Below are 13,840 nucleotides of genomic sequence, written 5' to 3'. Positions count from 1 at the left end.
CCAAAGTACAGTAAAAACTCAGCTAGGGACATAACTTTTATCTTATCAATGAATCTTTATTATGGGATAGTCTTAATGACTATGATGCATGAATTCGAATCAGGAAAATTTCAATAGAAAATACATTTGTTTTTTTTTTCAACATTTAACATAAACACTATATACTAGAAAAATTTTACTCACCAAACATATATTTCTCTAGACATTACTTTAAATTTCCATGATACCTGAATATTTTTCTAATTATCTGCTAAATTATGGTAGTTAGTAGATTATCTCATATATATGAATATTTTATACCGTGTCTATTGATATGAAACCGATGTTAAGAAGGTGAACACATTTACCTGTATAGATAATTACATGCTAACATTAGAATCACTTGTGGAATTATTTTTTAAATATAGATGCCTGACCATCATTCTTAAAGATTCTGATTCACTAGGTGCATTTATGTTTTAGTAGGTATTTCTAAATGATTCTGAAGTATACTTTGGGTTAAGGCCCAAATAAACCATAAATGTTCTTTTTAGTTGCAAATAATTTGCACAATAACTAGATATACTGAGCTTAATTTTAGTATATTTCATTTAAAAATTATTTTCAAAAAGTAAACTGAAAACCTTTTTATAAAATTTGTGTGCATACTTTTAAAAGGGTGACTTTTTTAAAAGTATTTAAAATTCTGCCATAAATGCGCTATGAATATTTTAAAGTATTTTAAATTAGATCTTCTAATGTAATTGAGTCATCTAAAGGTAAGTCTGTATACTTTTAAGGGCTTTTTCATGAATTTCAAGGTTATTTCAGTACCAGGATTGTCAGGATACTATGGTTCAGTTCAGAAAAATAAACTGTTATAGCGATTTTAAAGAATTTAAAATGAGGTGATGTCTCAGCTCGTAAACAAAATTGTGTGATGTAGGCATTTTTCTCTAAGAGTCAAAACTCATTTTTCTCCTGAAGAAATGCAAAAGAGTAGATTTCACTTAACTTCGTGGTCAATTTAAAATAATAAAATGCCTTTCAGAACCTGATTGACTGGTACAAAATCAGTTTGTGGCTTTGGTTCAGCTGTGTAATGTAATTGGGGAAAAAATCACAAAGGACTCTTTATTTCCAAATGGTCAGATCCTGGTATAGAGTCTGACCATTTGCTGGTGTTATGCATTGAAACTATATTAAAATAATATCAACTTTCAGAGATAAAAAATAAAGGTTATTACCCATGTGATAGAAGTTACTGATATTCTTAGATTTATTTTAAATCCCATTTATTGTTACAGTTTAAATAGTAGGTTATTTGAAGCTAATTCCATATCTTGTTCGAGGACATCATAAAGAATATAGAGCATGGCTTACTACTCCATGGATCATTTTTTTATGGAAACTGAGTCCAAGTACTGTCATGCACCATATCCAAGTTCTTGAACAGTGCAAAAGATCATTCTGTGATTAAATAATCCTTTAGTGCAATTTAAATTAAGGATTATAGTGTAGTTCACAAATCTTAATTTCCTAAAAATAATTTTCTTTTACAAATATCATTATCAAAGTTAATGAGTTGTACAATAATTTTCTTATAAGAACATTTTTCTTTCAAGTCGTATGTATCGTTCTTCTTTATGATCTCATATGTTATCAAAGACTAAATAATATTCCCATTTAAGTACAAAATCATAGAATGCTAATTTTCTCTCATTATTAACGGTTCATTGTACCATAGGCTGAGTAAATCCTAGGATGATTCTTATTTCTTATGTTTAGTTTAATTTTTAATAACTATACTTATGCAAAGTTACTTTAGATTATTCAGAAACTTTGTCTCTTTTTAAAAAAACTGATGATATGAGCTGATAAGAACTAGTGTCTTCAAGTAGAAAGGTGTAGACTCACCTGCTATTATCCCGTAAAAGTATGGAGAAAGTTGAAAGAGATCTTGAAGGTCATACTAACACTAGGTTCCGACTGAAAGAGTCTTTTCAGAACTAGATCTTAAGGAAAATTGACTTTCGACACATCCGATAGTAGGTTCATGGTCAGTCTGAACTCTGTCTAGTTCTAAAACCACAACACTATGTTGATCTTTGCAACTTAAACAATTTACGACCTTAACATCCATTGTACTTTTCTTACAGGTTTGGTGTCTGGGCAATGAAACTCGTTACCATATAAATAAGACAGTAGATGGTTCCACCTTTTCTGTGGTCATTCCTTCTCTGATTCCTGGGATCAGATACAGTGTAGAGGTGGCAGCCAGCACTGGCGCTGGGCCTGGGGTGAAGAGTGAGCCACAGTTTATCCAGTTAGGTAAGTGCTGGTGCAGGTTCAGTTTGAGAGTATATCACTGTTTCTTTGAACTGCTTTTTTTTGTCTGTTTGTAGTGGAGCCACCATTGCAAGTTAAATAGAATATGGAATGATGGTATAGCTTTAATACACACACACATATATGTGTGTGTGTGTGTGTGTGTGTGTGTATTAGTTATTATATATCTGTATATAATAACTAAACTTAAACTTATCTAAGCACACATTTTAAATGACATTTCAAGGAAAAGCCTGTCAGTATTCAGTGTCATCCTAATCCTGTTCTATAAATTTTTTCATCTATTCAACAAATACTATTAATTGAGCTCCAAGGTTACCTCAGTGAACAAGACAGACACAGTCTGCACCTTCATAGAAATTACAGTTGTTTAGATTAAGGAAAAAAAAAAAAAACTTCCATACAAATCAAAACAGGTATTGTATGTTTACAATATGCAATTCATATTCACCATTTTTGTGTCTATTTAAAATTGTAATTGCTTTTTCTAATAAAACATAGGTTGAGATGTCAAAGTACACTGGAATATGGTTATATGGTCATTACTCATAAAGTTAGATACGATATGTGCTTCAAAAGTTAGATGAATAAGAAAATAAAGCTTCATTACCAAAACTCACTATAGGCAATGTGGCATGAACATAAATGCAAGTTGGTTACCCGTAAAATCTAAAACAAATGACAATACAAACAGCAACAAAATCTATTGCAGATAGAAAAGGGAAAGGAAAGATTCAGATGTTAACAGGTGACATTTGAATTATAAAAGGTGCTGGGAAATATGTAGCCCAACTTTGTGTTTGTTTGTTATAGATCAGAAGTTAAGAATTAGTAGTATTTTATATCAGTTCAAAAATTATGAAAATTATCAGATATATGAATCTTCATATTTTACAAATAAGTACATAGTATTCTTGCATGTCGATAATATTGATGACATCCTAGAAATTATTTCCAAATAAAATTAAGATACTTTTGGCTTTGAACAAACTTTATTGCTGTACATTAAAAAATATACATTTGATTTGGAAACTGTTATTGATGTTTCATTGTTAAGACATTACTAGCTGCTGTAACAGATACACTTGTAGAATTTTGGTTGTATAACACAATGAAGTCCACCTGAAGTCCAATGGTTATGGGGAGGGACTCTGTTCCACATTAGACATGGATAGTCACAGGCTGATGAGGTTTACCCTCTTTAACATAGGGTCTCCAAGGTTGGCCCTGGGCAAGCAGAAAGGAAGTATAGCAACACACAGTGTGTGGGAGGGTTTAATGGTGCAGGTCTGGAAATGGTGCACATGCCCCCTGCCCAGAACTTAGAGAGGTGATTACAAATAGATTAATGGTAATGCCACAGAATGAAGTCCCTGCCTAGGGAGGTACCTTCCAACAACTCCATGCCATGAGCGTTGCATTCAAACCTTTAGTGAAGAGCTTTCTGTCTCTGCCACAGCCTTGGGCCATAATTTAACTTTGGATTACCTTTTACATTTAGCATATTCTAAAACAATGACGATAATATACAACTTTTAAGTGAAAATAGCTTCCCAGATTATTTCTGATTCATTTATTGTAAAATTCCAAGCAATATACAGTGTTGACAATGTTATATAAGATATGGAGGTAAACAGTTTAAATATAGACTTTTTTTACTCAAATAGTTGCCTAGTTTTGTGAAATATCAGTATTAACTTATTGAAATTGAAATTATAAGTTACATTGTGATAACCCTATACATTGTTTATATCACTTACCTGTCTTATAACACGACTTTTAGTTCTGGGTTTTCAAAAAGGAATTGGAAGAAGGACCATGTCGATTTTATTTATTTAAGATTTCAATCTTAGGATTTAAGGGTCAAATGGTTTTCTTGAAATTATAAATGTGTTCCAGTTTTTTCCATATCTTAATATAGCCTCAGCTGCAGTGAGACAAAGACTGAGATATAGAGTGGCCGTTTTAATTCATTAGTCACACCACAGTTTATTCTGCTAAAGCCCATCTGGTCGCTTGCATAGAATCTCTCTTGGCTGTCTCCATAAAATCTGAAGCTACCCAACTTAACCTTGCACAAATAACCATGAAATCTGTAAACCTAGCAGATACAAAGGGTGTATTAGGAATAAAAAGAATAGGTCTGCTTGGTGAACTTTCAGAAGATGAAGTGCTCTTACGATAACCGTAGATAAAAGGGTCTGGAACAGGAAATAAAACTTTCAGTCAACCAACAGTTGAAGGCAGGTGACTATCAAAATAGGTTTTTCAACCTTGACCCTCCATTGAGGGGAATCTGAGATTCTGTTCAAGACACAAACAAGCAAACAAAAACAAATAAAAACCACAGGTGCACAGTATAAGTAGCAGTTTAGTCATTTTCCATAGAAATGGGTGCTATTTTCCTATGGCTGGTTCTTTAACCATTGAATGCTGCTTATTTTTCCTGCCAGCGTCTTATCAGGATGCAATATCATTTAATAAGAAAACATAATCTATAGGATATTTTCTGTTCATTCATATATAATGAGTTATACCAATTCTTTTTCTGAAAATAAAAAGGATTTTTGGACTGGAACAAATGTTTCTATTTTAAAGCAGATTGTATTAGCAGAACATTTTCAGAGTCCAATTATTTAACAATTGTAAGAAAGCCTCAATCCTCATGAAATGAGCAGACACCTTCTTGTTTCACCAGATGTCGTGGGGAAAGAACACTAAAACACCAGGCACTATGGGAATTCTACCCATTGGCATCTTCTGATGCCAGCAAGGTAGAATACTGCTTTGATAATAAAGCAAAGCCCTCCAGTTTTCTACAGACTTTGCAGTCTGCTCTATGTGACAATGAAATGGTGGGCTTGAAAAATGAATATCTTAGTAGGTATAAACATAAATGTAAAATATATAAATCTTGAGTTATAAGTTCCATCAGTTTTTAATTCTTGAATCAAAATAGCTAATAGAAAACATAAACTTTTTTGATTATTTATAAAACTTGATAATTATTATTCATATTTAATATTCCTATATCTATTGCTGGCTGTAGTTATTATTTTAAAAGGAATATTATTCATAGATCTTTCAATGGTAACATTATCTTAGTTGTTCATTGTTTTTAATGATCCTGAATTTTATAGGCCCTTCTGAACATGGGTTCAAATAATGTATTTATAAGGCAGGTAAGACTCTTAGAACATAGTCCGTGTACATATGGCAGCAAGAGATATACACATACACATTTTTTTTAATATCTACATTATAAAGGAAATAAAATTTTATTGTTTACCTCTTTTAGAACATATAATTGAGTTTCTATAGACGTCTAAGGAAGCATATATCTTTCCTACACATTCTTCTTTGCACCTCTTATTTATATACTTGTATTAAAGTATTTCATTTTTTAGAATTGTACTTTTGTCTCAACACTGTCTTGTGAAACTTAATGTAAAAAATGAACTACAGAGTTTTCTGGAGTAAAAAAAAATAAAAATTGTGTGTCATTGCCTTTGTTTTAAAATCTATTCCATGAACTTATTATATCATATGTGTTTTGAATTGAATAAAATGAATACAATTCTGCCAAAAATCTCATGAACTACTTTAACTAAAAATGTTGGATGTTACAGATTGAAAAACAGAATCCATTGTCCAAAAATTAACAAAATAATGATAGCCATTTTATATTATGTAAGTATGAGTTTATTATCACACTGAGTTTTAAACCCAAATTAATATGAAGATGAATTTCCAGATTCTCATGGAAACCCCGTGTCACCTGAGGACCAAGTCAGTCTTGCTCAGCAGATCTCAGATGTCGTGAAGCAGCCAGCGTTTATTGCAGGAATCGGGGCAGCCTGTTGGATTATCCTCATGGTTTTTAGCATCTGGCTTTATCGACATCGGAAGAAGAGAAATGGTCTGACAAGTACCTATGCGGGTATCAGAAAAGGTATTAGCTTTCCTAAGTTTTTCATATTCTAATATGTTGACATAACTCCTGATTTTAATCTGTGACTTACAAGTATGTATGATTATATATATACATATATATCTTGTATTAAATTATTTTCATATATAAAGATTTTCAAAAGTGCTTTTATTTGATTGTGGTATCTACATCTTAACTCCTGTTGACTAGCAGTGCTGCAAATAGGGGTCACTGGTTTCAGTCCCAGTTTCTTTAAAATATATTTCACGAAGGTTAAATCTACCTTTGGTTGTTCTGCCATTCCCTTGTTCTCTTAGGGAATGACTTTATTGTTTATATTCTTCAAGATTTTTTTTTAATCTCCTTGTCACAGAAATTATAAATACAAGCTTTGAACTGCCTCGCACCACTTTAAAGGTGGTGTTGTTGCCTTTGTGAAGCTAAAGAGATTATTTGTGAAATCGTTATTGTTATGATTATTTCCGATTGTTTATAAAATAGTCATTTCTTAGTGAATACAGAATGTGTGACTGAATGATGTCCTTCAGTTTGCAGAGAGAGGTGGTTTAGTACTTTTTGTTGTGTTTAAAGTTGCAGAGTTGACTTTGTATATGCCATTAGCGATAGTGATTTCGTTACAAATGATTATGGTTTTAGAAGAGAAAGCTCACCTGTCTGCTATTGTTTACAGTTTTGTGGATGAACCGAATATGCCAAGGTATTTTACAGACACCTTTGTCACCTGTTCTTGAACTCTATAGGTTGATAATTTGTATTTTTTATTCTGTGAGGAAATTTGTTTAACACTTATCAGACAGGTAATCCTCCCTCCACCCCAAATATATTCATCGATTCTGGGCCTTAGATCTGGGCTACAGGTGGTGTGACTGTAAGTCCCAGTTTTCAGGGGACAGTCCCAATTGGTATCTTTAGTCCAACTAAATTATTTATAGTGCTCCTTTTGCTCTCAAAATTGTCCTGGCTTGAATGGTAAATTATACATTCACCCTAGTTATAGGACCTATACTTAAGACAACACTTTTGCTTTGCTGCAACGAATTTAAAGAGAATTACCAAAAACACATCCCCTCCCCCACCATCACCACCCTTAAAAACTGCATCTACATATTTCTTAAGTGAACATTTTCTACATGTCTTGGCCAAGTCATTTCTCTGACCAAGTATATGGCAAAGTCAAAATTTGTAGTGCTAGCTAGAAGTTTTCTCAATGAAAAATTCTATTGAACATCCCTATACACTTATAAAACAGTCTGGGACAGTGGTCTAGAATATCGGTGCCCTTGGTCACAAGGGACCTTGGCAAGAAAGAGTCAACGCAAATTTACCACTCATACTATAAAAATGAATCAATGAATATCTTGCCTGTGGCTGTGCAGCAATCTCTTCATGTACATACATTTGCCTTAGCATTATCATCCTTAAATATGTTTTTTTCAGATACCTGTCCTTTCAGGAGATGCAGTAAAATGTCAGTATCTCTGCCTGCGAAATGGAAAATGAGGGCTTGGAGGTTACTACAAAGAGGGCTTGTGCTCATTATGTATACAGAGTAGAACAATGTCAGGCACATGTGTTACCATATAAAACCTTTGACTGAAAAACAGTGCAGAGAAGGGGCTTGTGTTGTGAAGAAGAGAAAAGGGCAGGGTATTGGGGATCATGTTTTGAAATCTGATTTGAATAAGGAAAAGTGACTAATTAACATATAGATATTGAATCTCTTGAATTCTCTAGGAATCCTGTATTTCTTATTGGGATGAAGTGCTATAGCTGTGTAGTTACAATTTCACGCTCTATATTGTCTTGAAATCTAAATATGTGACATGAACCCCTCTTTCTCTCTGTTTCTTTTCCTTTACTAATGTACTTGAAGCATGCTGGCAAATGCCCATGTGCTCTTTCTACAAAACCTATTAAACTAATATCATTGTCCTTTTAACTAGCTTGTGTTTAAGCAGAAATCATAGAACATAATTACAAATGTAATTGGTAAGCATTTGAATCTGCTTTCTTCATTTTGCCTTGTCAGCACTTTTACATAATTGTTTCTGTGCAATTAAAAAAAAGTATATCCTGAAATCTTAAAACTGTGTGTGCCCAAAGCAATGCTAGTCATTACAAGAAAAAAGGAAGTGACGTATTTTAAAGAAATAAATATAAAAGAACCCATTGGCATAAAATCCATCAAGTTAGAGTGTGACTTGGTAATAGTGAGTGTCCTCCCCCCACATTTATCTGTAGGTGTGATCTTTACAGAACATTCAGTACTCCTGTTCACATACATTCACATACTGCACCAGCATCACTGGGTAAAAAAAACATTTATTATCAGAAGCTTTGAGAATTAATTTGTTCTTTGCTGTAAAAAATTCATTTAGACTGGAATCTTTTCATCTCTTCTTCATTTCCTTAAACTGGGGTTAGCAGTTAGCTAGGAGTACTGACAAGGACCTTTCATATTTTCGCTGTGTCCTTGTGATGGCAAATTAATGTTCAGGCACTCTATTCTTACTTGAATAGCTTTACTTTCAAATGTACCTTTTCTTATGAAGACTTTTTACTATACCTCCGAATGTTTTATTATAGCTAAATTACATGGATTATCTGTAAAACCCCGACTGAAAGCACAATAGATTCTTAAGACAGGGACTGCCATGATGCAAACGAAGGCCAGTGTATAAACTGGGTACACAATATGGAGGTTTTTATTTCTGGTCTTTCTAATATGCTCAGAGATAAAATGATTTGGTAAGAAGTGACCGTTGTAAAGGATGCTATAGCATTCCAGTTTGCAACACCAAATGCTCTAATCCTAAAGTAAATTTCTTGGAGATGGTCAAATGTGAAGTAGAAAATACATTTTTGGCAGCCTTCCAATCCACGGTAGCTAATCAGTATTCTAGCTTGTGTGTTTTAAGGAGTTCTTGAAAGAAAACTTTAGTCTGCAAGTGAATAATGTAGATTTCATTGCTTTCCTTATCAAGGCAATGTTTATTTTAATTTAAAGAGCTTGGAAAATAAGTCAGCCTCTATCCTCTATGAAATTACATAGAAATAGCTCTGGTGTTAGCCAATACCCAGGAATGAGAGAAGATGGGAAAAGTGGGGGAGGCAAGGATGCTACATTTGAGGTCTGCAGTTCAATTTCGAGCATTACTGATTAGATTAAGATTTATAACTGCAAAGAGTGAAGGTTTTTAGAGGGGCGTTATTGTTCTATTGTGTAGCTTCTAGACTATGATATTAAAAAAAAAATGGTCAGACTACTCCTAGAAAGCTTCTAAATATAAACTATAATAGATAAAGTTTAAAACTTCTCATTTTTTTCTGTTCATTCACAATTTTCTATGATGATAAAAATGTAGTATTACACTGTTAGAATGATAAAATGTCAAGCATTACTTGGCAGTGAAAGAGTTCAGTGTTATGGCTCTCTTTATTCCAGTTCTTCTTTCCTCCTTCCTTCCCTTCCTCCCTTCCTTTCTTCCTTTCTCCTTTCCTTTTGTGCTTTCTCTCTCTTTCTTTCTTGCTTTCCTTTTCTCTCTCTCTCTCCCTCTCTCTCTCTTTTTCTCACTCTATTTCTTTCTCCTTTCCTCGATCTTTTCTCTCTCTTTTAATGATGAATGCTTAAGTATACCTTTTAGTCCATTTTAATAAGCACTTACTTTCAGATTATCAGATAAGGTTCAAGCAAGACCCTTAATACTTGTTTAAGAATCAATCATCCATTGTTTGGAAATGATTCATAGTTGAGGAGTCCTGATTGTATTAAAGCCATGAGCTAAATCTATGTTACTAAATGCAGGGTCATTTACAGGCTAACCCAGCACGATTCCCCTTTGTACTAAAATGTCAGACACTTCAAAATGGTACCTGTAGAGACAAGCTTCTTTTTTTATCCTCAGCTTTGGTTTTATTCATTTATCAGAACGTCAGAACTACTGGCTTAGTTATTTACATTTGTTTTATGTTCAGCTGTCTGCTTGATTTATACTAATGTGATATGTTCCCTTTCTCTCTTCAGCTTAATAACTGGTTTATATTTTGTTTTGATTTTTCAGTCCCATCTTTTACCTTCACACCAACAGGTATATATTTGCACTTACCCTCCTCCTTTCCTTTGTTAGTTTGGCATGTGTCGTACTATTGTTTCTGTTTTTATTTCATTTTCTGTATTAAATTGGGGGAAAGGACCTAAATGGAATACAATACTTCATTTACTCATGTCAGGCATACATTTGAAGTAGAAATGGTTGGTGTTGCTTTTCATCCATTTAATGCAGTTATTTATTCATGACTCCACACTGCATCTTAGCCTTTTATGCATGTGTTTCATTAGATAGACACACTGTTTCTACCCTCAGCACGATTTAACATGCTAATGATCTTATTGATTATTTCATACTTGGCAGAGCCTTTTTTCTTAGCTTAAGCTTTCAGGTTTTCCAACAAAAATTTCTTTCCTTTCAATTCTCTGTCCATAGAATCCACATTCTTAAAGGTAACCAAAATATCCAGCACATGTGAAAGATAAAACTTTTCTTTTTTCCTAAGTCAGAATCCTAATATTCTGGTCTACTCTGCTTCTTTCAAAGAGGGTCCTCTTCTTTCACATCACCTTTAGTAAAAGATGTACTTGTAGTCCTGTCTCCTCATTTTTAAATGCAGTTATTGTAATCACGGGAAGCAGTTATCGCTCCTTAACAGACTCCCAGTTTGGAGTTATTCTAAGTAGCAGAATTTGGCAGATTTTAGAAACACATTTCTTCTTAGAAAAATTTTTTTTTTTTTTACAGAAAAGCTAATCTTCTTAGCCCCTTGCCTATGTGCAAATCTTGTTTTGTTTTTTATAAATTTTTATACCCATAATTTATTAATCTGAGAATGCTTTCAAGAGCATTAAAATATATTTTCACTATATATATGTCTGATGAACATGCATTGAGAAGGGTTTCTACAAGCCGCAATGAAAAGTAGGTTGTATTGACAGTCACAACTTGGCATACATCTTTGTGTATGGGGAGAAAGAAGGTTTATTTTAACATGTATCTTTGTCTTACTGGTACTCATACTTCTGGAAGAATAGTCTAATAGGGATTTTCCCCAAAATTTAAGATTCTGCTTATAAAAGTTCATGAAATTATGTGGTCCAATAATAAATTAAAATTTGAAATCTATAGGACTGTGAAATACAAATGTGTAATAGTTATACTTAATAGGAATGTACTGAAGTTTGCTTTTGCTCAACCTTGTTGGCACATTAAGGAAATGAGTAACATATTTAATTCTATACTATCTTAAAAAAAAAAATACTAGTTGAATCAGAAATTTGTTACTTCCTGTGTTGATATTTGCATTGCTTCTAAGTAGAAAGGGAAAATGCATTCCATTTTAGAAAGATGCTCATAAATGTAATAGCTTTTGATATACAAATTAAATATGTCTATTAATTTTTCCTTTTTTTTTGTAACATTCTAGTAACTTATCAGAGAGGAGGCGAAGCTGTGAGCAGTGGAGGGAGGTAATTATCTTGCTTGTTTGGTAGATACTAAGGGGAATTCCAGATATTTCTTTTTGTCTTCCTCAATGACATCATTATCTTTGCTTAGAGGTTTAACTTAAAGATGAAATTTGTTCAAATATTTTGGAAATACTCTCTTCCTCTGTGCTGTGGAACCAAGCTTGTTTACACACAAATGCAGTTGATTGGAGTTATTGCATCTTAGTCATTGAACACCAGAGGGAGCACTTTAACCGTGAAAGACAGACTTGCTGATTTAGCAGATGATTAAAACGAGTTAAAGTAATTAAGCAATGGCATTTATGAAGATTAAGAAATATAGCTAGTTAACAGATACTATCAAAGAAAAAGTGTTCATTTGAAAACCTGATGAACACAGCATTTTATCATAAGTTATAGGTTATGTTTGTTTGTTCTTATGAATTCAGCATAGTTCAGCTCTCCGTTTACAGGGAAATATGTTGAAATAAAAGAAAAAAATGTAGATAGTTTGTTAACACAGAGCATTCTTTTCTCTAATTAAAATGAACCTCAATCCTATATTTATGATTTTTTTGTAATTATTATTCAGTGAACTTTATTACAGTCACAGGGCAATCACAGATCCATGTGACAGGAGCTTAAAGGGACTGAAGTAAGATGTAAGTTATATGAGCCACACTTCGGGATTTTCTACAATAACATGAATTTTCCGTAAAAGAGTAACATCTTGCCTAAGGTGTAAAAAAATCTTTTAACCAAAACTATTTTATAATTTAAGTTCAATTAACTTATTGAGTATCCTGCTTTGTACAGATGGATAAAGTGGTTGCTACTGGAAAAGCCAAAATTAGTATCAATCCAAGGAACATACCATTTGATAACAAGATAACTGAATTTAGTAAATGCAAAGAGTGATTTAAAAGAAAATGTTGACCGCCTTGAACCAATGCTATACAAATTTGGCAATAAACACTAATCTTTTCTTTCCTGGGTACTGCTGCTAGCTTCCTGTTTCCATACCTGTGAAAAAAAGTCAGCTACTGAAAGACCCAAAAGCTAGGGAGGTCTTTATAAGGAATAAATCCACTCAATTCAGGAATTAAACCAAGACATGTTTTTACATCTAGGGAAATTCCACCTAAATCATAGCCCAGACATTCATGAAACAGCCTTTGGCATAAGAACATTCTCTCGTGGATAAATCTGGAATGTCTGATTATATAACCACTTTTCTACCTGTATGTATTCATGACTATAGACTGGTTTTCTCGTTAATCAAAGCATATGAAAGTGCTTATCCAGCGTCTTCTATATGTTCTGCACTAGCCTCTGTGCATGGGCACTGGCATAGATGTGCACATGTGCACGCGCACACACACACACACGCACACACACACACACGCACACATGCACACTATATCTATGTCTGGTTTCTGTTGTAAAGGAATTTACAACCTACATAGACCAAATTATCAAATAGGAACTAATGGAAGGAATCCATAGGTACCAAATGCTAGTTTGTATAGCAGGGCTGAAAAATTACAAAGTTCCTGAAATATCTATTCATTGGAAAGCTCACTATATCACCATACAGAATTAACCTTTTAAATTTAAAAATGGAAGAATAATGAAACCAGTTTATTTCAGATACCATATAGAAATGATCTTTTTACTAAATGAAATGATAAAAAATGCTAGAATGTTACACAGGCAACAGTTAAATAAAGATCATTGAGTCAGTGCTCAAAATGACAGTTACATAAACATTTTAAAATTTATTTATCAAACATATTTATTGAACAACTAGCATGGGAAAGGCACTGTTCTAGTTGCTTGAGATGCATCAGTGAGCAAAGTCAGTAAAAATTCCTAACCACATGGACTTTATGTTTAGTGGGGAGAGAGAAGATAAGTAATAAATATTAAAAATAAGACAACTCAATAGCATCAGCAGTTGATGAGTGCTATAGAAAAAATGGAACGGGATAAGAGGATCAGGAGAGCATTCAAAAGAGGTCTAATTTTCTAACTGTGTGTGTGTGTGTGTGTGTGTGTGT

At 33.1% G+C, this 13,840-nt stretch overlaps 1 protein-coding gene across 6 annotated transcripts in view; it reads left to right on the top strand.

Moving 5' to 3' along the window:
• ROBO1 (roundabout guidance receptor 1) overlaps positions 1 to 13,840 on the top strand; it is a 374,585-nt gene that overhangs the window by 316,314 nt on the left and 44,431 nt on the right. For 4 of the 6 annotated variants that reach the window (XM_039855122.1, XM_039855124.1, XM_039855127.1 and 1 more), the window contains 4 exons: positions 2,139 to 2,310; positions 6,083 to 6,280; positions 10,342 to 10,368; positions 11,759 to 11,801. In XM_039855122.1, coding sequence (XP_039711056.1) covers positions 2,139 to 2,310; positions 6,083 to 6,280; positions 10,342 to 10,368; positions 11,759 to 11,801 — 440 coding nt within the window. The remainder of the gene's footprint in view (positions 1 to 2,138; positions 2,311 to 6,082; positions 6,281 to 10,341; positions 10,369 to 11,758; positions 11,802 to 13,840) is intronic. The other 2 variants (XM_039855125.1, XM_039855123.1) reach the window with 1 other exon arrangement.

Source organism: Pteropus medius, unplaced genomic scaffold (assembly GCF_902729225.1).
Source record: "Pteropus medius unplaced genomic scaffold, Ma_sr-lr_union100, whole genome shotgun sequence".
Classification (NCBI taxonomy): Eukaryota; Metazoa; Chordata; class Mammalia; order Chiroptera; family Pteropodidae; genus Pteropus; species Pteropus medius.
Note: the sequence above shows the minus strand (reverse complement) of the source record. Positions and strands in the feature narration are given on the sequence as shown.